Genomic DNA, 24,275 nt, shown 5'->3' with positions numbered 1-24,275 from the left:
TTATAAAGAGACATAAGAATTACTCACAGCCCCCCACTACGTTTCACTTTATTGCTTTCACATACTGAAAAACTGCTGTCTAAAAGTTACTTTTGTAGTGGTGATGCTGAAGTCTTGTGACGTGACCTTATAGTACAACAATACTGCAATTACAAAATATTTTCCTTAAAATTTCCACATTGGGTTTTCTTTCCCCCCAAACTAGCAGTGAGATTCTCTCCAGCACAAACAAAACCAAAAATTAATTTGCAAAGGCAAGGCGGCAATTTGCCTGCTTGCAACCACACTGTCTTCTGCCAATGTCAGAAAACAATCAAGAAAAAAACCTGTAAGATATGCATTCAGTTTTAAAGCATGAAATGTTACAAATATGTCTGGGTTCTAGAAAACACATTTCCAGCAACTTACTTTCACTGGCTGAATAGTCCTGTGGATCGAGTATCCCTGATTCCTGCAGTGATCTAATACAGGAGTCCACCAGCTCCAGACCAGTGGTGAGCTCATCTTCTATATCCTTCTGACCATCTGTAATAAAATTAATAACATAAAAATGTAAAAGAAATGCAAAAGGTAAAACCAGTTACAAGACAAAAGGTAAAACCAGCTGCAAGTGACTAAGCATTCACAGCTGATGGAAGAATGGAGAACACGTCAAGATCACATATTCAGAGGAGGCTGGCCATATTGAAAATAAAAGCAAAATGAGAAAGTTCAAGTCTAATCTTAAAAAAAGTTAGAGACATGTTTAGCAATGCCCCCTCTCAAAACTCTATGTTAGTCTTGGTGCTCTTTTTGTCGACCCTAACAAATTTTGCCAAAATTTGCCAGTTTTTAAGTAGGGTTTTCACACACTTGCAATGAAAAAAAAAAAAAAGCAAGCAGAAATAAATGTTGTTTTCCCCTCCATCTTCTTTAGGAAATATGATCATGCTGGGAGAGAATATATGTAATACATATATGTAGATAAGTACATTACCTTGTGTTTGCCAGTGAAACTGCTCTTCTGTTGAACTGAAAAGAGAAAAACCAAAGTGTTAATTTTTTATGAAATGATTCAGTAGTCTGCCATCAATATTCAGATCTAAATCTACTCTGAAGGAACTGATTTAAGAATAAAGGAACTGACTTAAGAATAAATAACATACTTAAAATATATCAAGTATTATTTTACATATTTTTAAAATAAATGACTTGCACAGTATTCATTCAGCACGAGGGAAGCATCTTCATTTCTTAATTCAGTAATTTAAAACATATATGCCCTCTTAAACTTGATATACAAATTACACTATTTCAAAGCAAAAACATTTAACATTTTGCAACTACTTTGCATCTTTCTATTTGTCTGATTTTCTATTTTTATAGAGAAAGTCATAAAATGCTTTCTCAAGTGAACAGTTACATGTGATTTCTAAAAGAAATTATGACTATGATTCCTGGTTCTACTGATCATTATGTGCATTTTTATATTATTTAAATGCGGAGCTAAGTTAATTCAATTGGACTACACAAGAGAGTAAATTTAGATGTGTTTGTGCTTCTATGTACAAGCACTTAAGCAATGGAAGGTCTTACTTTTAAAATAATGAGCATGCACACTAGAGGATCACTTAGGTAGAGTTTTTTCTATAAAATTAACGATATATTCAAATGAATAATAAAATGAATGATATATTCAATTAGGCAATGAGTACACTTTCCTCCAAGGCATGATCTGTTTATGCTTCAATATAGGTCTTTCTCACATGCTGAGAATACAAAAAGGATTGAAGTTACTCAGTAATAATCATTCTTTTGATAACGGTGAACATAGTCATGATTAAAACATTTTTCTGTATATTTTTACAAGATATTTATAGGGGAGAATAAAATAATCTGTTGCATCCATCAGTAAAAAAAACAAAGAGAAATTATTTTAACTTTTCAAACTGTAAATTTCTTTCTTTCTGATGTTGAGAATAAATGCTCTTTTTAATGAGTAAATGGGTTTAAAATCTTGAATTGTCTTCCCTTTTCCCAATGGATGCTGGATCTATTATGAATATGTGATTATAGCTCCTAGTATCTATGTTCTGAACAAGAATAATGTAAATGAAATTAAATGGTTCTTTTTGGAGGTCTCTTTTTACAGAAAAAGTACTTGGGTTGAATATTTATCAGATTTGATAGTGTTAAAAAAAGGATAATTGCCTAATTTACATATAAATAGTTTTAAAATGACATCTTTCAATTTCTAGCTGGCATCAAAAGTGTTAACCTAACAAATTCAAATCTATACATCATCATCAATTTCTGAATATCTACCATCTGTGGTTTATATTGACTCACTGTAGTGAGAGTTCATAGATTAAGAAACCACCCCTTCGATGAGACACTCAACTAAAATGCTTGTATTCAAGTCCACTGAAGTTAATAATATTGAAGATAAACATAGCCAGAGTCCTCTAGCAAATAATAATGGCAAAGTGCTAAACTGGAAGAAATTAATTTAACTTAAATTACCTTTTCAAATGGAGCCCTAGTGGGTGGTGACTAGGGACAGTGGCTCTTTTCGAAATATTACTTTTTCCAATTTGAAATTCCTTTTGCCTGATTTTCAAAATCAATAAACAACCACAGCTTCAGCTGACACACTGGGACCTGAGAGTGATCTTCCTTTCTGGAATTCACATCATCCCTAATAAGCAATATATTACTTTCCATTATACATTCCCTCTTTCAGTATCCAGAATTCTATGTGATAGATACCACCTCAAAAGAGAGAAAAAAATGTAGTATCTCAGGTGGCATTCTTGCTGGCAGAATGAATTACTAAATGTTGCTGGCAAGAACACACTGATGTAAAAGACTGTGCCACCTCATCCAAATCAGTGAGAAAAGAAAATCAAGTCTGTGCATAAAGAGTGAATTATCATTTCCAGGAATTCCATCTTGGCCCTTTTGAAGCAGTAAATTTGTATAAAAAGTAGAAGTTTGTTACTGGCATAGTACCGATAGTATTAAATGAATCACTAGTGGCTGACTAGTAGTGATCCCTAATATCACTAGTCTGACTTCCATAGAAACATTTTCATGTATTCACCTTAAGAAATCTTAGATGGGAAGGTCTAAAAAATGACTGCAATAAATTTTGACTATATTTTGGCTTTTGCAGTTTTAGTCAGGCTTCTCCTCACAACTACTGTAATGGTCTTTTAATAAATACTGTAACTTTCATAGCCAAGGTGGCAGATTCACCACCAAAATTTTTATCCTAACGCTACCTTCTTATTCAACATATGGAATATGGAACAGGCTGACCAGGAAAGTGGTTGAGTCACCATCCTTGGAGGTATTTAAAAGACATGTAGACATGCTGCTTAGGGACATGGTTTAGCGGTGGACTTGGCAGTGTTTAGGTTTGCGGTTCCACTCGATGATCTTAAGGGTCTTTTCCAACCTAAATGATTCTATGATTCCGTATTAAAAGTGTATTTGCTCCTACAAGGATATCAATATATTCTGGTATGAAAAGAGTGCTGTTTTCCCTAGTTAAATTAATGCTCTTTAGCTTTTATATCGTCCAATATAGTTGCACATTACAGTTGCCATTTCTTGATTACAAACTGATGCCTCAGTCTTGCAGACATCACACAAACACAGACAAACACAGGGTTTCCCTAGAAAAAATCTTATTAGAATTTGACATAGATTAAATTTAGATACCCTGCTTTTTAAAAAAAAAATCTTAACCCTTTTTTTTAGAAATGAGTTTTTCCTGCTTTTGGCCTGAAAAGGATTCTTGACTGAAGCAACCCGATGTGTCTGTTCAGTGAGGCTTTAGTCTGTCACACAACTGTGCCATATCTCCTTGAGTGAATGAAAGTGTTTTGTGGGGGGTTTTTTTGTTTTTTGGTTTTTTTTTGTTTGGTTGGTTTTTTAATGCTTTTCTTTTAGGTGTTTTCTAGCTTCACAAGAGATCAGTACAACTGACTATATACTCACATCAAATATATGAAAAGACAAAAAAAACCCCAAACACAGAAGTATTCCCCCTAATAAGTTTTTCAACATGTTCAGCAAAATAAAGCTTTCTGCTTTATAGTTTTTCCAAAGAAAAGGTTTAAAGTTCATTATCAACCACTTTTCTCCATATTCCTATGCCTCATTATATAAGTTAGCAAACTCTACCAACTTTGACTGAGGAAGCTGAGCAATAAAATACTTTATTGAGAAGCTCTGAACTATAGAAACCTATACCAAACTTAAGAGTTTGAGAAGGGATGAGGGAGATTTTAACCAGAATGATATTAATATTGTATTAGAAAATAGTAGCATTAAATACTAATGAGCTGAGAACTCTGGCAAGTGCAATTATTACCTCCCTTAACCTAAAACCAGAGAATATGATTTATTTGTTGTATTCTTCTCTCATTATTAGTAGTCATTGCATCCTGTATCTACTTCAAATGTTCTAGTACAGATAAGATGACCGTTCTACTTAATTCTATTTGCGTGATATAAAGAGTCTGGTGTCACCATTCAATTATACAAAACTTTTGATTCTTCTATGCTTATATTGTCTTTGGAAAATAGGATTTATTGAAGGAAAATCCCAGGGAAGCAGAATAACTTCAGAATGAGAAGATAATGCTAAAAAACAAAGAAACAAACAAGCCCAATGCAACAAAAAAATAATACTGTCATATGTTTAGTTCTGGATGTTCATCTTGGAGCTAATGAACCTATCTTCTGGAAGGATACACTACACTGTGCCTAAAACTTTACCTTTAATAACCGCCTATGCAAGGACGTATTTCAGTAAAAGTTATTTTACCTCCCTAGGCAAGAATGAGCAAAGTAAATATCCACAGAGGGGTCATCTTGATTCCAGCTGAACTCAACATGTTCCCAATTCTGCAAGCATGTAATAAAAGCAGCAATGTAGCAAGAAATCTTCTATGTGTGACCCTGCATGCTAGGAGGACGAAAGACAAATGAACATAGCACGCTGCAGGGAGCTCGTTTTGGGGAACCTCACATGAATAGAGCACTCGGGGAGCTCTACCTGTCTCTGCACAGCGTGGAAAGATCAGAAGCACAAAGCATTGCAAAAATGCAGAATTTCTATGGCCAACAAAGGATGCCTGACTATTACCAGCAATCTGTTTACACCAAGTTTATCCCTGTTCAGGCACGCATAGAAAAATCCCAGTCTGAGATATAGTATGTCTATAAACAAGCAACAAATTGAGCCTTTGGGAGCTTCATTGTTTTCTCCTGTATCTCAAGTAAAGCTAAACAAGAAGTGGGTGTCCTCTTCAGGACGGACTTGACAGGAACCCAACATGACAAGACGCGCTCTGTGGAGGCAACAGTACTGCTCCACAACAGCCAGCACCAGCAGAACAAGGTGAGCGATGTATCACCATCAAACACCTCTCTCCACAATTTATGGGAGTCAAAAGCAATTTTGGTGGCACACAAGTGAATGCTCAAAGTGACACCAAAATACTGCTTTCCTGGAGCACGCCTGTGAGCTACATTTCTATAAAAGTAACCAGAACCCTCATGGGAGGTAACCCAGAGGTGGGAAAGGCTGTTGAGCACTTTGGTGGAAGAAAAACTGCTTGAGACATCCTCAGACAGCTTTGCCATAGGGCCTGTACAAACACCCAAGGATTCACTTTTAAAACAGGTGCTGGGGAACAGCAAGGGCACCTTGGACACAGCTAAACACCTAGAAGTTGAGAGTGTGCCTGTGGCCCTGACAGCAGGGCCAACAGTGGGGCAAAGGCAACTTGCATCAAACCCCCAGCCTAAAACATTTTGTACACTACCCGGTCACAGCAGTACTTGCACAGCAGAATCACTAGGGTTTAGTTTTAGACATTACATGGCTTAATATGAGACCTGACTCCCTTCAGATGAATGCCTCTCGATAGCTTCTGAACCATCCAGTGCAAGAAGGAGGTTCACTGCCCTGTACACACTTCTCCTACTATAGTATTTATTATGCAGCCTGTGGAAATTAATTTTTCTTATCCTGTGCACCAATATATATCAGTGCACATGCACATCGGGCCATATGATTTCGTTATTCAAGACCTGTGTCTTACTGCTCCTATGAAGAATACTGTAGCAAAAAACCTCAGTTCTTGCTTGAAGGGATGTAGGTCTTCTTTCATTCACTCCTTCTGGCACACCCCTTGATTTATCATGGAGCCTGCATACAGGCTGCCAGGGCAAACTCATGCTTTTGCATTCCTTTAATTATCCAAGAAATGTTTGTGTGAAGTCATTCAGTTTACAGTTGACACTCATTTTTGGAGAAAGTGCTATAGCTATCTGCTACACAAAAATATTTATTTTTATTGTTTTCTAAAACAATTCATGAAATCATATCTAACACTACTATAGAACAGCTATGAAAGGATTTTTACAGGGAGTTGTATCAGCACATGATCTTTTCAATTATTTCTGCAGTGGAGCGACACAAACATCGCTGTATATAATTACAGGCAGATACTGTCTCACTGATTTTTAAATTGCTCTTCTGGTTGTGGAAGGTGGAAGAAAAAAGATTCAGAAGCATTTCACAAAAAGCAAGGAGGTTGAGGAACTAATATTCCATCTAAAGCAAAGGAGAAGCAGATTTTAAATCAGCAGTACACTTCAGGTTATCTGTAAAATAGTAAACAACCTTTACCATCAACTATCTGGGGGAAAAAAAAAAAAAGACCTAAGAAAAACTTTTAAATAATTCCATGAAAAAGTACCAACCCCTCAAGAAATTACCACAGAGAGGATCAACTCGCAAGTGCAATTTTTTTTTGTTGCCCACATTAAATTTATGTCAAAATCTCTGACTTCAGTAGTCACTTCTATAGATATGACACAGAAATCTCTCTCAAATATTTAATCGCACTCTATTAGTCAGCTGTGGTATCAACTTGGCTACTGTATCAAGAAGTCCTTTTGATGTTCCCTCAAACCTAATCCAATCTCCTACAACAATCCTGGAAATGTAAAACAGCACAACAAACCAAAATAAAGAAACAACAAACAACACACACCCCCACCCCACCCCCCGTGCCAAATCTACATATATTTTACTGTTGGCTGCTCTTTTGTACCCTGTGAATTTCAAACTGACGTTTAAAATTATTACAAAGTTCTTAGCTGTAGATGCCAGAAAACCATTCAGGTGGTTAACTCCCACCTTTATTAGAAAAGCCTTGCTACAAGTTCCTACAGGGAAAGAGAATTCTTTATTTTTTTTTTCCCAGACAAATTATTGTTATTCCCTAGGTTTTACAAAATCAATAGCAGAACTTTGTGGCTGTGCTATAAATGTTTTGTACTTCTTTCCAATGATGCAGGGAAAAATTCACAGCCAAATTTTCAAAAAGGTCCTAAAATCAATGCTTTCCTCTGTATTTAATACCTGCAGAAGTTTGCAGACATCATTTTCCTTTAAAAGCAACTTTTAAACTGCTCCAGTCCTATTTATATCCAAATTTTCTGTACTGATTGTGCTTAATAACTGTTCTATTTCTTCTTATTTAAATGTGATTTAAAGTTCATTGTGCTACACTGCTAAGAGCACTATTTAAGTACAGAGCATGCACAGAAAGCCAGCAGCAATCTTGTATTCCACACAGTGTGCTGCTTAGGTGCTTACAAAGTCGGCAGCAAAGCCTGTTATTTAATGGGGAAAGCATAATACAGTCTGTTTCCCTGTAGTTTCTGACCATCACTCCTGAAATGGTCAACAAGAGTAACAATTATAGCAATTTTTTTTGGACTGAATTCATTTCACACATACTAACCCCCCAAAAACACTTACTGAAGTTTTGATTGAACTTAGCCACCTAGAAACAAAGCACTTGCTACTTAACTTGCAATACCAGCCAGTTTCCTTTAGTTTCAATTCTGCAGATAGTTACTGGTGTGACAGTAAAGACAGAGAATCCTTTCACAGCGGGAGCCTGCAAAGCTCTACTATTCCAAGGAAAAGAATTTGCAGGACAACACATGTGAATACTTGATATATTTTATTTAACTTTAAACTTGGAAGCAATGACAGCATTAGGGAAACAAGTATAATTGCCTGATTCTCACTCTTCCCTTGGTGTCTGTTTCTGACCCCTACGTATCACAGACAGGATACTGGGCTAGATAGACCCTAACTCTGAGTGAATACAAACATTCTCTTATTCTTATTTAGAGAAGCAAAAATAAAATAAAATAACTTCATTTTGTAATTTCCCTGTGTTAATTAATTAAGAACAGGGATGATGGTTTACAAAAAGAAGGAATTCTGCTAAGGTGATAATGTTAGCTCTTGTTTGCTTCAAACCTATTTTCATTTGAGAAAGGAGCTCACTTCCAAAACTGAACTACCTCAACGGGAGCACGTTAATAGAATAGAATAGAATAGAATAGAATAGAAATAGACTATTTCAGTTGGAAGGGACCTACAACAATCATCTAGTCCAACTTCCTGACCAATTCAGGGCTGACTAAAAGTTAAAATGTGTTGTTAAGGTCATTGTCCAAACACCTCTTAAACACCAACAGACTCAGGGCACCAACCAACTCTCTAGGAAGCCTGTTCCAGTGTTTGACTACCCTTTCCGTAAAGAAATGCTTCCTAACATCCAGCCTAAACCTCCCCTGTGCATTTCTGAACCATTCCCAGGTGTGCTATCACTGGATGCCAGGGAGAAGAGATCAGCACCTCCTGCTCCACTTCCCCTCCTCACAAAGCTGTAGAGGACAACGAGGTCACCCCTCACCCTGCTTTAAATTTTAAATTTTGCATTTCTCTACAGCATAACAGTTTAGATGGTAGTGTACTATCATATTTCTTCAGCTCCAGTGGTGATATTTGGATATGATCCAAACCAAACAAGCATCTAAAATAATATTTGGAAGGAACTTAAGTGCTCAAGAAATAAATCAGAAATTGCAAATTAGAGAAATGCATTAATGGAGAGGTAGAATCATCTCTGCCCTGACACAGCTGAGCAGTTTGGTGCCTAAATCACAACACAGCCTATCAGTACCCATAAAACTGTATTCTTCAAGCATGCCTTACAGACAGCATTGCACAGAAAATATGCTAGTAGTTTTCATGCTTTAAAGAAAACAACATAACACCCTGAAAGATAAAATTAGGTCTATTTTTTTCTTTCCCTCCTCCCTCTTACCCCAACAGTGCAGTTATTAAAGCACTTGTGCACAATGTGATAGAACTAGATATAATCCTGTTTGATTCACTTGTGAGAAATCAAAGCAATATCTAAGTTGAGTGTAACCATCAGGCTATTTCCTATCTTTCCTATGAAACCTCAATCCTGTATAGAAAACTACACAGTATTTTAGTTAAGGAACTCCATTATAAAAGATGCCACCACAGCGACCTTCTCTTTGCACCAAGTTTTTAAAGATGGCTTCAGAGAAAGGGTGCAAGATAGTAATACCCACAAGAGGAAAGACAGGTTCCCAGTGGAGCAGAAAAAGGTACTGAAGATCCAGATGTGAGACTGAATTTCATGTAAGGTACCTTAGACACCCTGCCTAACATTTTGACATTGTATAAGAAATACTCAGTGAATTGAGATTGATTCTGTTCTGAGGCACATAGTTCCCTATGCATTGTATGAGCACTACAGGAATTCAACCCAAACCATGGATGCACAGTCACCTAAAAATAAGCATTACAACACACTTTTTCAGTACCTTTTTGGTTCTGGTCTTTGGTACGAGAACATTATTTCTAAAGAAACATGGTGCAATATAAATAAAATTTCTTTAAGGAAACCCATTTCTGTACATGAAGATACTGCAATATTTCTTCCTGGGATAGCTAACTGCTAGAGCAGGTAAAACCTCACTAGTAACATGAAGCTCCTCATTTTCTCATTACAGACAAACTGTACAAGGATACCCCTTCTGCACAAGACCTAATTCTTAACATGCTGATCAAGCTGAGCACCTCATGCTGACTATTGTTTTAGGTATATTATTTTAAGTATGACCACACTTTTATATGACTATTTCATCTACAGTATTTGTTCTGTGTTGTCCTTGATAACTAATAAGAAAGTGGTTTTCTCTAGGTTTTGAGGGATGATTCATTTTGAGTTCAGCACTTCCTTAGGGAAACGATGCAGACAGAAGCCAGACGGCCTCTACCTTGAAGAAAGCGCATTCCATGCAGGAAACCCCCAACACACACACAGCCTGTCACTGTGTGAAATCGCACATCTCAGCCCTTCCCAGTTCCTCTGCCCTACAGCCTCTTCACATTAGCTTCACTCAGCTCCTTCCAAGAAACCCCTTCAGGGATCTTCACCTTCGCCTCTTTCCATGTAAACAACTCCTTTTCATTCCTTCCCTGTTCCTGCAGAAGAAAACACAGAGCCAGGATGTTTCTTCTTTTTACTTAGCTGATGATTTTGCTAGTCCCTTTCCTGCAGTTCATGTCTGTTTGGGCCAGGAGCAAACTCCTACTGTGCCGACATAGTTGCAGGAAGTCCCCTGTAACTAACAAAGAATAGTCTTAATGTTAATATGTGGTCTGAATTTTGACATTGAACAGACTGCATGGTAGTTATCTCTACCGTACATGTCTTTTATTTCTGTATTCTCCACCAGATGTGTGAACATGAAACATTGCCATGAAACAGGGGAAGATTCTGCAGAGAGCAGGAAAGATTTTGTTGATCCTTTTTAAGGAAAGATTAAATAAACAATTTGAGGTGTACAATTAAAAAGCCAAGTTTAATAGATGTGTTGAACAAATTCTTTTCTGTTGAGATGAAGGAGAAATAATCATAGAATAATTTAGGTTGGAATGACCTCTGGGCATCATTTGCTTCAGTCCCCACTTAAAGTTGGGCTAACGTCAAAGTACAGTCCTGGACATAGTGTTGTAGCAAGGCATGTGGGATACTCCTTCAGTATTCTGCTGTTCAGAATTTGTGTAGTTAATTCTCATTTTTTAAGAGAGAAAATAAAAACTAATAAAAGGTAAAGTTAGAAGAGTTTGGTGAGCTTAGATGAGACACCTGAGGTCTGAGAAGGGAGCACAACTGGCTTTTATAATGTAGCAAGGCTGAACAACAGGAGAAGAATAATCAGAGGAAGCATACAGGTGGGACAGGAACAAACAGGTTCAAACTGGTTGTTGAAATTTTGGCTGGATAGTTAAAAAAAGATATTAAAACACCATGGAAGCAGACATCCAATTTGACCTGAGGTGGCAAAACCATACCTGCTCTTAAAAGGCTGTTTGGTAAGTTGATTAGAAAGAGTTGATGTTACTTTCAGCTTTGAGGAACTGGACTACATCCCAGGATGGTCCCTCCAGTTCTGTATTTGAAATATCTTAAACTGTGATGCTGGCAACTTGATGATTGTTACATAAAGTAGTATACACAGAACTGCATAAATTAATACCTCACACCACCAGAAAGATCGAGAAATGGAGAAACTCTGTTGTTCTAGAAGCAGGCAGTACCAAGAATCACACATGCAAGAAATGACAAGTCTTAAATTTACATTTCAGTGGATGAATGTAAAGGCTGCAGAGAACTACTTTCTAACCTAAAATGTTGGACAAATGTAAAGGTAATTTGGCCTAGAAGGTGGGTGATAAGCAGCTGGATCAACCCCTGAACAATTGCTATTGATTTATGATTTTAACTATGGCAGTGAAAATTCTTATTTGTAAACTGTCTGTTTGTATACAGAGTTGACAAATTATCCAAGTAACTAAAATGGCACATGGTAATAACAGCTATTTAGCTATATGGATAACCTTTAATCACACATTCATTACTGAAAATGACTAAAATTATATTAATGCAAGCTGACAAAAAATAAATGTAACCTTTAGACAGATTTGGAGCTTTGCTGTAAGCACACAGTCTTTTTGTTCTGGCTTTTTCCACCACTAAGGCTCAGAGGGGAAAACGAGAGTCAGTTCCCTAAGAAAATAATATTTGTTCCATTATTCATTGCCTACCAGTTACTAAAGAAATACAACACAGGAGACACTATGCATGTAAAACCAGGCTCATAAGTCAGACATTTGGTAAAGACAGATGTAAGAAATATATTATAATTCTATTTTTAAAAATAGTATGTAGGCATTAAAGAGAATATTCCTAAAGAGTAAAAGGATCTTTGTAGAATCTTGAAGAAAATGATCTTCCAGATATCATACTAGTAATACTGAGAGCAGTAATATTTTGAATATTTATTCTTAGCAGAATATTGTAATATAAAATGTTGTGAAAGTTACTTGACAACAAAAACAATTCTTTGAAATTTTGTTGTGTTAAAAAAAGGATGAAATCTCCTTTCTACTTAAATATACTCCACATCCAGAACATGAAGGTTCACAAGATAGTTAAATGTCGCATCTTTTCATCTTGGTATAGGTACATAATCTACACATTTCAACACTGAGTTAAAACATTGCAAGAGAACTTCGGCAATGTGATTTCCTGATCCTGTGTGCACCAATCTGTACTTTAAGGTCTGCCACCAGGTAAACTGTGAAGGGCTGCATCAGTAGTAAGAGTTAGACTGAAAATCAGATCAAATGAAAAGACAAGTGCTCAAGTTGATCTTGGAAGTTCTACTCACAACTTCTTTCTTCCATTTGGCTTTTCCATAACTTAACTATTGCTCACTGTCTGCATATTGAAACAAGTACCAAATTCCTTGTCTGCACCTATTATATCATGCAGCTGATTTTGCTACAGCTGAACGGCAGATTTTTTTCCTAAACCTTGTTGTACCCAATTGGCTCTCTCATTCCTGTTTTGGGAAATCCCACTAATATTCACAAAAACCAAAACCATACCCCTGAATTTCCATATTATTGTTCCTTTAAGCTGCCAAAAAGACCATCTTTCTCTCCACAAATTGGGGAGACTGAAGTGGAGAGTAAATTGGATCAGTAGTGAAAGCTACTTGCTACTTAATTATCACAAAATTTTCCGATGCAAATCTGTCACCAATATACTAGAGAAGTGACTTCACAAATATTACAGGTTCTCACGTTGCGTTCCAAAAAAAATACAGGATTCCAAAAAAATACAGGCTTAGCTATACGCTTTTATCACTAGCAAAAATTTAAGAGACCAGTTAGTCTACCAGTTATGGTAGCACTGAGGTCATATCTCAGAATCTCTCAAAAGAAGAATTCAACTGCTGAGATGGCCTGCTTGATAAAACCAAATTCTACCTATTGCAGCCTTAAAGCATTTCAAATTAGAAAAGTTGTAACACTTTGAAGAGTTAAGATAGGGCACTGATTTTCATTCTGCTCAAGGCGCCATCTAGTATTTTCTGGAAAGTCTGTATAATTATGCAGAAAAATGTTAAACTATATTAGGTTAAATAAAAGCACTAATTTTCTCTGCTGACTCTGCTGAAAGGGCAGACAAGGGAAATGAAACACAGAGCTCAAATAACTAGCTGAGCTTTACATTGGCTGATACAATTTTTTAAAAGCCCTTTGTTTTGGTGAAAAGTTTCCTGAACTGTAGGAAAATTAAGTTCTTGGCCACCCATGCAAATCCCTCTCTAGGATGCCTGAACATCACTTGTTCAAAACAATTCATTAAAATTCTTTCTTCCCCATGGCTGGCAGATCCAGAATCCAGTTATTTTTCACTACATCTCATGTCACTAAGTAATACTTTACCCTCCATGCCCATCCTAATCACATGTTCCATCATCAGAAATATTACATATACATAAGAGTTACCAGCTTTGCATTTATTTTAGCTTTCTTTTCCCTAATCACACTAAATTAAATTTTGATATGTTCTCAACTGAGTTACCCCATCATTTCACTAACTCTGCAACTTCTCTTTAAATATCTTCATTTAGGTTTAAAAGGCGATTGTAAAATTGAGAATTTTATATTACTTGTTCAGTGCATCTCGGAAACAGTCCAATCAAAAAGCTAAATCTGTTTTCACTGGCAAAACAGAGCTAATATGAAAAGAGAGGAGACTGATTTATTTTTTTTCTCCCTGAATATGAATCACATAAAATCTGTTCTGGACTTGATGAAATTAATTTCTCACAGTATAGAAATGCTAAAGCTCATAGTTGAAAACAATTAAGAAAGCAATGTGTTTTGTGGCCATTTTAAGGAAGAACAGTATTTGCAAGTTAGCTTAAGGGCAGTCAGTGTCAAAAGTAGAGACAGACTTTTACTTCCAATCATCTAGTTCAAACACCTGCTCAAAGCAGGGTCGATAAGCCTTAGTTGGGAGGTATTAGCAGTCTTCAATTGTTAAAAATTGTGTCCAGATCTTAACGTTTTTCTATTTTAAAGATTACAATGAGTAAGGAAAAAGTCTATAAAGAAAACATGAAAAGACTCACTGATAAAGAAGGTTTTAAGAATATCTAGTGGTCAAACAAGTTCAAACATTTTTTGTGTTGAACAATATAGTTCAACACAAAACTCTACAGGACAACAATACAGTTTTGACTGCAGTACAGGACAACTTTCCAGTTAGGATGGGACTGGAACAGAAGTGATCTATAGAGAGCCAAAAAATTGTATCATCTGGCCTGTTTTCAACAAGAATGATGTTCTACTGAGGGATCATGGTAAGGAGGATTCAAAGAATACAGTATACTCTACATCCCATGATGAACTATATAATCTCCAGTCCAAAACTGAAATAACTATGATAATCACAGATTATATTAATCTATCAAGCCGGGGATAGCACTTTCTAAACAGACATTACAAAGTATTGTACCTATCTATGAAAAGGCGAAAGAAACTAAACCAAGCACAACTCAAGCCTAGGCTGACTTCCAAAGTGAAAAATTTGCTAATAATTCAAATTGTTATGGTCAACAGGAAAAGAAATAAATGCACTTGATTTTATTGTTGCACACAGCTCATAAAATGGTAAATCTCTCTCAGAGTAAAAAAAAGGAAATGTAGATCTAATATCTCTGGAATTCCATCAGGCATTCAACCCATTATCAGATGACATTGCCAAGTTAATAGCTTAAAAAATAAACTGGGAAACAGTACAAGATTTGAACAGTGGGTGTAAAAAAGTCCAGCAAGAGACAACCAGTGGTGTTAAACTGAAGCTGGGAGAAAGGGAAATGATGCAGAACTACTCAAAAATCAGTCTTGGGGGAACACTAGTTTTCCACAAGAGTGTGTAAGACAAATTCAGTCAGTTTGAAGATGAGGCAATATCAGTACCTGAAATGTATTAAAGCAGTCTTCTGATACCAGATAAGACTGGACTTTTTGTTCCTTAGGTTAATTCCAGCCTCATCTTACCATGACTTGAATTTAATTTTTTTCAGGAGACTGAAAATTGTCTTCCCTCTCCTTGGACAAGTACCCTTTTTTTAAAATTTATTTTCCATAATGAAAAAAGAGGAAATGGTTTTTGAACAGGTTGTTTAAAGAAAGCAGGAATTCTGAAATTACTTTATGATGATCTATAAAATAGAACTTATACTACCAATACAACTTCTATTACTCATAAATAGGTCTTTAATAAACTACTCCAAAATGTACTGTCAATAATATGGATAGTCAAATGGAGAGACATTGAGAAAACCAAGGTTTACTATAACTACCACTACATGCATAGAACAGTAATTTAAAATGTTATTTGGTCCAGTATATTTATTAATTTTTTTATTCAACATGGAAACGTCTGTAATCGAAAGAGGAGAAAAGCATAGAACAGCAAAGAATAGACACAAAGCTATATTAGAAGCATAGCTAGTTGTTACCATAAGCACCACAGTATATGCACATGTTCCATCTGCACATTGCAGCATATTTTCATCTTCCAAGATGACAAATACAAGTTAGTTTTAATTCCAGATTTCAGGCTTCAAGGAAAATAAATGGCTCTAGTCTCAGAGAAAGCAGCTCTTCATCTATACATATAGGTGCACATATAAATATATATCTATACATATATGCATAGGTACATAAGACACAGCATTGACCCATTTGAGTACTTGAGAATTATATCTCTTTGTATGAAACTTTCTATTAAATCTAATGTTATATATGTATTTTTGTTTTTTAAGAGCCTGAAACAAAATTTGGCAATTATAAACATTCAAATGATTCCCTAACATACTTATTTACAAAAGTCAACATTTGAATTATCATGTCAATATCTTGTAGCTATTTATAAGGACTTGTATCTAAAAATAAATATTATTAGGCAAATTGCATGTAAAGTTTAGGTGATGCATACTAATAATGGATAAAAGTTTTCTGTCCTATTTTTCCTTAAGTCATTGTATTTACAACTGACAGATTAAATTTGAAAACATGTTCTTCTGCAGCCCTTTGAGCCCAAACACCTTTCATGTTTCCATATTACAAGGAAAAACTGCCTCCTCCAGACTCACGTGCACTACAAAGTCTGCTTTATAATAGCAGAAGTGCTTTGAAGAATTTATGCATAATTAAAAAAAAAGTAGCCTGCACAAGAATACAGGTACCGCTCCCCCACTCTGTCTCCTCTGTGTGCCGAGTCAGGGCCAGGCAGCTCCAGGGCACAGAGCTGGAGACAGCAACCAGAGGTGACCTCAGCATGACTGCCAGCACCCTCGCCTGCCTTGTTACCAGGGCAAGTTGACCTGGCGCTGGGGGGAATCCAGAAACACCCAAGCACATGAGCGAACCTATCATCAGTACTAGGGGAGAAGGATCAAGAAGTATTTCCCAGTAAATCCCCATGAGGAAAGCTCTCCTACAGCAGACGGTGTTTATAAAAATGGTGGCTTGACTGCCTAGTTCATTCCTGTCCACCCCAACCCCCCAAAAATAGGGTCTTCTGACAGAACCGCAATTTTGCGGCTAACTGCACCTCTACTGGAAGTGCTACCTTTCTGAAAACCTTTAGCATGACTGGTTTGGTGGTTTTTTAGATCTTTTTTTGTTTCCTTTTTTTTTTGGAATTGTTATCTCCTCCTCTGCTTATTACAGAAAGCATTAACAGAACCTGTGACAAGACCGAGCACAGTGGAATCCAAATCGCTATTTATTTAGTGAATAAATATACTTATCTCAAACAATTAATGGATCCGTTCATTTCTACCTAAGCAGTTCAGATTTTACTCAAATCAGTAGAAGATGAAGAAGGTAGATTACCATGCAAGTGAGGTTGCGCATTAGAAATGTCATGTTATTAAGTAATTGGATTCCAAATATATGAAGCAGGTATGTTTTGAGCATGTCAGTACTTACATTAGACACATAAATTTAACTTCTGTAAACTTAGAGCCAATGCAGGTTGGAAAAAACAGGTGGCTTGTTCTGGCTTGTACAGCGTGCTCAGCATTACTGTCCTATCCAGGACATTATGTGTAAGAAGCCTGGCTGCATTGAAAACCCAGTCTGAAGTTGCATTTCAAACAGGAAAAAGAGAAGGAAAACGTAATCCCTATTTTTACTTCTAAACTGTGAAAATATAACCTGGAATCACTGGGACAGCAGAAGCAGCAGCCCATGATATCATCTTCTCAGGGTTGAACTACATTTTCAGTAACATATTTGAAAGGAAAGGTCAAAAAGACATACGTTGTCATCACCTGGAAAGCAACTGAAACTTGACAACAAGCCTACCTTCACTGCAATTCACTCTTTAGAGCTCTGACACAAGGTATGCATGTGACATAAGGTAACCTTTCTCACAGCTGCAGAAGAGCAACCTGCCAAGAACAAACGGGGCATTATCTAAAGTGTAGGGCTATTTGACAGAAGACGGCCTTCTTCCCCTTTTTCCTTCAAGCCCTTTATAAGTTTATATTAGAGCAAAGAATAACCTAAGACTTGAGTAAAAAATAGAAATAAAAATCATTCCTTGTCAGTCTATTACTCGCTACAGTGCACTCGACATAGTTACTGTGTGTGGCAAATTCAACTTCACAGGGGCTGCTAACCGCACACTTATTTTTGTAGTTTTTAACTTTCACAGGGCTCAAGCTTATCTGTTTACACAAATGAATTTGTGACAACTGGCCTATTATTTTATGAAAGCACTGACCACCTGAGTCCACTGAAAGCCATGCCCTACCATGATGTGGATTATACCTCCTTGAATTCACCCTTCTTTCTCTCCCTATCCCTGATTGTCCCAATCCTATTTTGCATCTTACATGCCCCTGGCAGGAATCCCGCAGTTTCCACTGTGAGATTCCATACTGCTCCACTGAAGTGTACACTACCTGGGTCTGCATCTTAACTTACTGTATCAGAACAAAAGCAAAATCATACGTTATGCAAACATCTTTCAAAAGAAAGATCTTTTTGCAGCATACACTGTTTTTTGTCATCTAACCACCTCTGTTTTATGTGGGAAAAGAGTCACTACGTATCAGAGGGAATTAATTATGACACGGCTTTATTGCATGGCCTTGCTGACAGCATTTTGTAGAGTCACATGGAAGTATGTGACTAATTTGGATATATACATATGCCTACTACACAGAGAAGTAAGTTTGAATCAAACAAAGGCAGAACTATGGACAAGATCCATGAGAGCTCTTTTGACCCTCTCATAATGATGTGCTTCTGGGAAGTATGAAGATCTAACAAGTCAACACTGGGGGAATGGAGAGGACCCTGTTCTCCAACAGCAGCCCAGCAGAAAAAGTGTCATCGCTTCTCTGTGGCAACATTTTGCCACAGCTCACAGAAGAGATGCTCACACTGCGAGCCTGACATATGACATGTATTTTCAGACCTAAAAACTCCAGAGGGCAATATCCTTCTTTGTTGAATCATTCGAAAACACTGAAAGTTTTACTGAATTATGGTCCATCAGAGAGCTGTGACAGAGAACTGCAACAGCAGGCTTCTCTTACAGCAAAGAGGAGCCATCACCCGAGGATGACCACAGCACAGATACTGCACTACTGCAAGTATTTTTCTGAACCTATCCCACTTAATTCAATGCATTTCCATTTCCTTCCTGTTCAGTGATAAGCTGAATGTGGGTAAAATGCTCTTCATTGGAGTGCCAAATAAGAGTGCCTTCCTTACCAGTACGAACTCCTCTCAACTTCTGAGGCAAATTCACCAGCAAGGGTCAGGAGACACTGTTGGTCCCACTCACGCCATACGTACCAGCAGCCAGTCTACTTGACAGACACACTCTTTGGCTATGGAAGTCACGGGCTACTAAACCTATTATTGCAAAACTATTTTCCCTACAAATTGGCCAAATCTATGTAGTTAAGTTCTACACATATTTATAGCAGGAAAAATACTTGAATAATTCTATGAGACTAAAATATGGTCCAATCAGTAGCTAAGACGGTTTTTTGGTTGTTTTCTTTTTTTTATAATTTTATTTCTGAAGCTACCATCACCCCACACATCACAGTGTGAATCCCATTTAAAATTAATTTAATGTTATAAATACTCCAGTCATAAACATTTTTTTCTCTATTTCTCTGACTTCCAGGTTTAAAGTCTAGTCTTCCATTTTATCAATTTCCAGCTATAAGTCTGTGAGTAAGATTTTGATTTTTATACAAATGGATTACTGGATCCACAGCTGTCAGTACAATTATGGCCAAGACCTTTGTAGCCTGAACCAAACTACAGAAACATTTAAACAGAGCCTACTTAAATGAATAACCAATAGATGAATATGCTTGACAAAAAAAAAAATGTATCTCAAAGAAAATGGTTATTTAATAGGCTTTTATTGTCCATTAAGTGTGAACTCTGAAATGGTGAACTACTATGCACAGACATATATAGGATACAGTATAAACACAGCAGCAGTAATTTCAAGATGCATTTCCTAAGATTTTTCTGAAGTAATGCATATAAAAACCCTTAAACATAATAAGCGACATACTTCACTTCAGAATCAAATACGGATACTAGTAAATTTAAGAGAGGTTATGTGTGTGGGGTCGAATGAGCGTACAGTGAAAACCAGAAACACATGCTAGAGGTTATTTCCTTTTCAGTGAGCCAGACCCAGAGCTAATACATTTTATGCTCAAAATGAAGTCAGAGTGAGGCCTTGCATCTGAAAAATCTACATTTATATATGTACGCATAACTAGTCTCACTGAAGTTTCCAAGTCCAATATTCCTTACATACAAACTGCTGTTCTGGACCCCCTTGTCAGACTATAGGAAATTAAGAAGCGCTCTTCAGTTGTTTGTGTGCAGCACATCTATCCCCTAACATCTATCCCCACTCTCCATCAATTCAAGGGAAAGGCAGCTGGGTGAGAATACCACATGGATTAGTATCAAGTGTGGAGATGAGCATTTTGACCATCATAATTTAGTTATGTAGATGAGAGGACAGAGTACAGCCTCAGCAACATTACAGATGATGCAAAACTGTGAGAAGCATTTGAGAGAACCCCAATAGACTGAAGAAATGGAATGATGGGAACCTCATAAGGGGTGTGCCATGTTCAACACTTGGGAGGAACAACCCCATGCACCAGCATAGGCTGGGGTCTAACCAGCTAGAAAGCACCTTTGCAGAGAAGGACCCGGTGGTCCTGTTGGATCATAAGTGGAACATAAGTCAGCAGTGTGTCCTTGCAGTAAAAGGTGGCCAACAGCACCCTGGGCTGCATTAGGAAAACTACTGGCAGTGAGCAGAGGGAGGTGATGCTTCCCCTCTGCTCAGCACTGGTGAGGCCACACCTGGCACACTGTGTCCATTTCTGGGGCCCCCAGGTCATAAGAGACATACTAGCGTGAGTCCAGTGAAGGGTCACAAAGGTGACAACTGCACTGGAGCCTCTGCCATACAAGGAAAGGCTGAGGGAGCTGGGAGGGCTTCAAGAAGGGCTTCAAGAAGGGAAGGCTTAGGGGGATCTTATCAGTGTACAAATACCTGATGGGAGGGAGCAAAGAAGATGGAGTCAGGTCTCTCAGTGGTAGAAAGTGAGAGGACAAGAGGCAATGAGCACAAATAAAAATAGAAGAAATTCCACTTAAAACATGAGGAGAAACTTTTTTTACAGTTAGTACACTAGAACAGGTTGGTCAGAGAGGTTGTAGTTGACCCTGCTTTGAGATGGGAGGTTGGAACAGACACCTCCAGAGGTACCTTGCAACCTCAACCATTCGGTGATTTTACAACAGAATTCCAAAAACATGGAGCATATTGGGATCTCTGTGTGATTTTGCAAACACTCGTGTTTTGTAAAGGATTAGAGAGAAAGTGAAAACAGTTTCTAGACTACCTCATTACCCTAAAACAATGTTACCAAGACCAGATAAACCCTGAAATGGAATTTAAACCCAGCTATGGTGAAAAGTACAAAACAAAAGCAAATAAATTAACAAAGACCCTAAAAAACCATCGTCTTCAACTTCTACATGCAACTTGGTGGCCATGTGCAACACAGAGAAAATATGAAACTTTACACTCTGCACTTAATCACTGCAGCTATTGTAGAAAAGCTGAGCTTACCTAGCTGACTTCTTGTTAGGCACAATGCAGACTTAAAAACTCAAAATTAGACATCAAGAATGTTTTGTCATTTCTGTAGATTTCACTACTTCAGCTCTCCTCTGGAGGCACTGAAAGTAAAAGCTGAAGTAGAGTTGAAAGGTACTGGTGTCAGCTAAATTTACCCTGACAGTGTCCCTGACAGTAGTGGTCTTTGACTCTTAAGCCTGATCCTGGTTCAGCTCTTGGTTCCCCACCACATGCTCCTCAGCATGCAGTGAAGAAGCATTGTTCCCCATTACTCGTTCGAGCAGTCTGCAAAGTTTGCACATGCCACCTGTCCCATTTTCCCCTGGCTGAAGTTGAAGTGCTATTTGTCCCTGACAATAATTGTATGTAGCTATACATATACTCTGGTAGATGCAGGAGGAAACATGGTAACAAGTGATGAGAAGATGGCTGAGGTCCTTAACGCCTTCTTTGCCTCAGTCTTTAATAACAAGACTAGTTGTATTGAGGGAATCCAGCCTCCTCAGCCAGAAGACAGAGACTGGGAGAACGACCCCCCTGCAATCCAGGAGACAGTCAGTGACCTACTGCATCACATAGACATACACAAGTCTACAGGACCTGATGGGATACACCCGAGGGTGCTGAAGGAGCTGGCTGGGGTGCTCGCCAAGCCGCTTTCCATCATTTACCAGCAGTCCTGGCTGACCGGGGAGGTCCCGACAGATTGGAAATTGGCCAATATGACGCCCATATATCAGAAGGGTCGGAAGGATGATCCGGGAAATTACAGGCCTGTCAGCTTGACGACGGTGCCTGGGAAGCTGATGGAGCAGCTCATCCTGAGTACCATCACACAACACTTGCGGGACAAGCAGATGATCAGGCCCAGTCAGCATGGGTTTATGAAAGGCAGGTCCTGCTTGACAAACCTGATCTCCTTCTATGACAGGGTGACCTGCTTATTGGATGAGGAAAAGGCTGTGGATGTTGTTTACCTTGACTTCAGTAAGGCCTTTGACACTGTTTCCCACAGCATTCTCCTGGCAAAACTGGCTGCTCGAGGCTTGGATGGGCACACGCTTTGCTGGGTAAAAAACTGGCTGGATGGCCGGGCCCAAAGAGTTGTGGTGAACGGAGTTAAATCCAGTTGGCGGCTGGTCATGAGTGGTGTCCCCCAGGGCTCGGTTTTGGGGCCACTCCTGTTTAACATATTTATTGATGACCTAGATGAGAGGATCGAGTGCACCCTCAGTAAGTTTGCAGATGACACCAAGTTGGGTGGGAGTGTTGATCGGCTCGAGGGTAGGGAGGCTCTGCAAAGAGACCTGGACAGGCTGGAGCGATGGGCTAAGGCCAACTGGATGAGCTTCAATAAGGTCAAATGCCGGGTGCTGCACTTGGGCCACAACAACCCCCAGCAGCGCTACAGGCCTGGGGAGGAGTGGCTGGAGAGCTGCCAGTCAGAGAGGGACCTGGGGGTGTTGATTGACAGCCAGCTGAACATGAGCCAGCAGTGTGCCCAGGTGGCCAAGAAGGCCAATGGCATCCTGGCTTGTATCAGAAATAGCGTGGCCAGCAGGGCCAGGGAAGTGATCTTACCCCTGTACTCAGCACTGGTGAGGCCGCACCTCGATTACTGTGTTCAGTTTTGGGCCCCTCACTACAAAAAGGACATTGAATTACTCGAGCGTGTCCAGAGAAGGGCAACGAAGCTGGTGAAGGGTCTGGAGCACATGTGGTACGAGGAGCGGCTGAGGGAACTGCGGTTGTTTAGTCTGGAGAAGAGGAGGCTGAGGGGAGACCTCTTCGCCCTCTACAGCTACCTGAAAGGAGGTTGCAGAGAGCTGGGGATGAGTCTCTTTAACCAAGTAATAAGCGATAGGACAAGAGGTAATGGCCTCAAGTTGCACCAGGGAAGGTTTAGACTGGATATTAGGAAGCATTTCTTTACAGAACGGGTTGTTAGGTGTTGGAATGGGCTGCCCAGGGAGGTGGTGGAGTCCCCATCCCTGGAGGTGTTCAAGAGGCGGGCTGACATAGCACTTAGGGATATGGTGTGGTTGGGAACTGTCAGTGCTAGGTTAACAGTTGGACTAGATGATCTTCAAGGTCCTTTCCAACCTAGGTGATTCTGTGATTCTGTGATCATAAGGAGTTAATGCACAAAGCTGCACTTGCCATCAGAATACAGGAATGTTACCAGCAGGTATGGAACTCTCTGACTACTTCATGACATACGGCTTTGTTTTGATCTAGTACTGAGGTTGCATATAAGGAAAAAAAGTCATGTAAGTTATAAGCCTTTTTGAAATAAGACTGTAACTTTGCTGTAAATAAAATGGTATATCTTCTTTTAAAATAATATCATTAATACTATTTTCATAATTGTTAATCACTTATTTGTAAGAAGTTTTGTAACTATGTATTTTATTCATCTGTCAATAGGCCGCTCATCTCTATATCTGTCTTATTTATGTAAAGCTACATGTTCAAAACCCCACAAATTTTCTCATTTTCCATCTTAGCTACTATATTTTTCCACAATAAAGTCCCATCCCTTCTGCCTGCTGCCTTGCTGTTTGCTATCACAATCAGACACCTAATTAAGGAGACTTTGTATCATTAGTTTTCAAATTAAAAATATTTGGAAGACAACATAGACACATTTTTCAGAAGACAGAAAGTGATGCTCACATTTGCAAAATAAAATCCAACTTCAGGCAAATATGAAAACAGAACCTGAACAGAACCACACTGTGTTGGAACTCAGGTTCTCTTGAGTTTCACAACTCAAAAGGG

General features: G+C 38.3%; 1 protein-coding gene across 8 annotated transcripts in view; it reads right to left on the bottom strand.

Annotated features, from left to right (window-relative positions):
- CTNND2 (catenin delta 2) overlaps positions 1-24,275 on the bottom strand; it is a 700,247-nt gene that overhangs the window by 322,454 nt on the left and 353,518 nt on the right. For all 8 annotated transcript variants that reach the window (XM_074874338.1, XM_074874348.1, XM_074874370.1 and 5 more), the window contains 2 exons: positions 977-1,011; positions 409-525 (listed from right to left, as the gene is read on the bottom strand). In XM_074874338.1, the coding sequence (XP_074730439.1) occupies positions 409-525; positions 977-1,011 (152 nt within the window). The remainder of the gene's footprint in view (positions 1-408; positions 526-976; positions 1,012-24,275) is intronic.

This window comes from Strix uralensis, chromosome 1, assembly GCF_047716275.1.
Source record: "Strix uralensis isolate ZFMK-TIS-50842 chromosome 1, bStrUra1, whole genome shotgun sequence".
In the NCBI taxonomy this organism is placed as follows: Eukaryota; Metazoa; Chordata; class Aves; order Strigiformes; family Strigidae; genus Strix; species Strix uralensis.
This window is presented reverse-complemented; position numbering and strand designations above follow the sequence as displayed.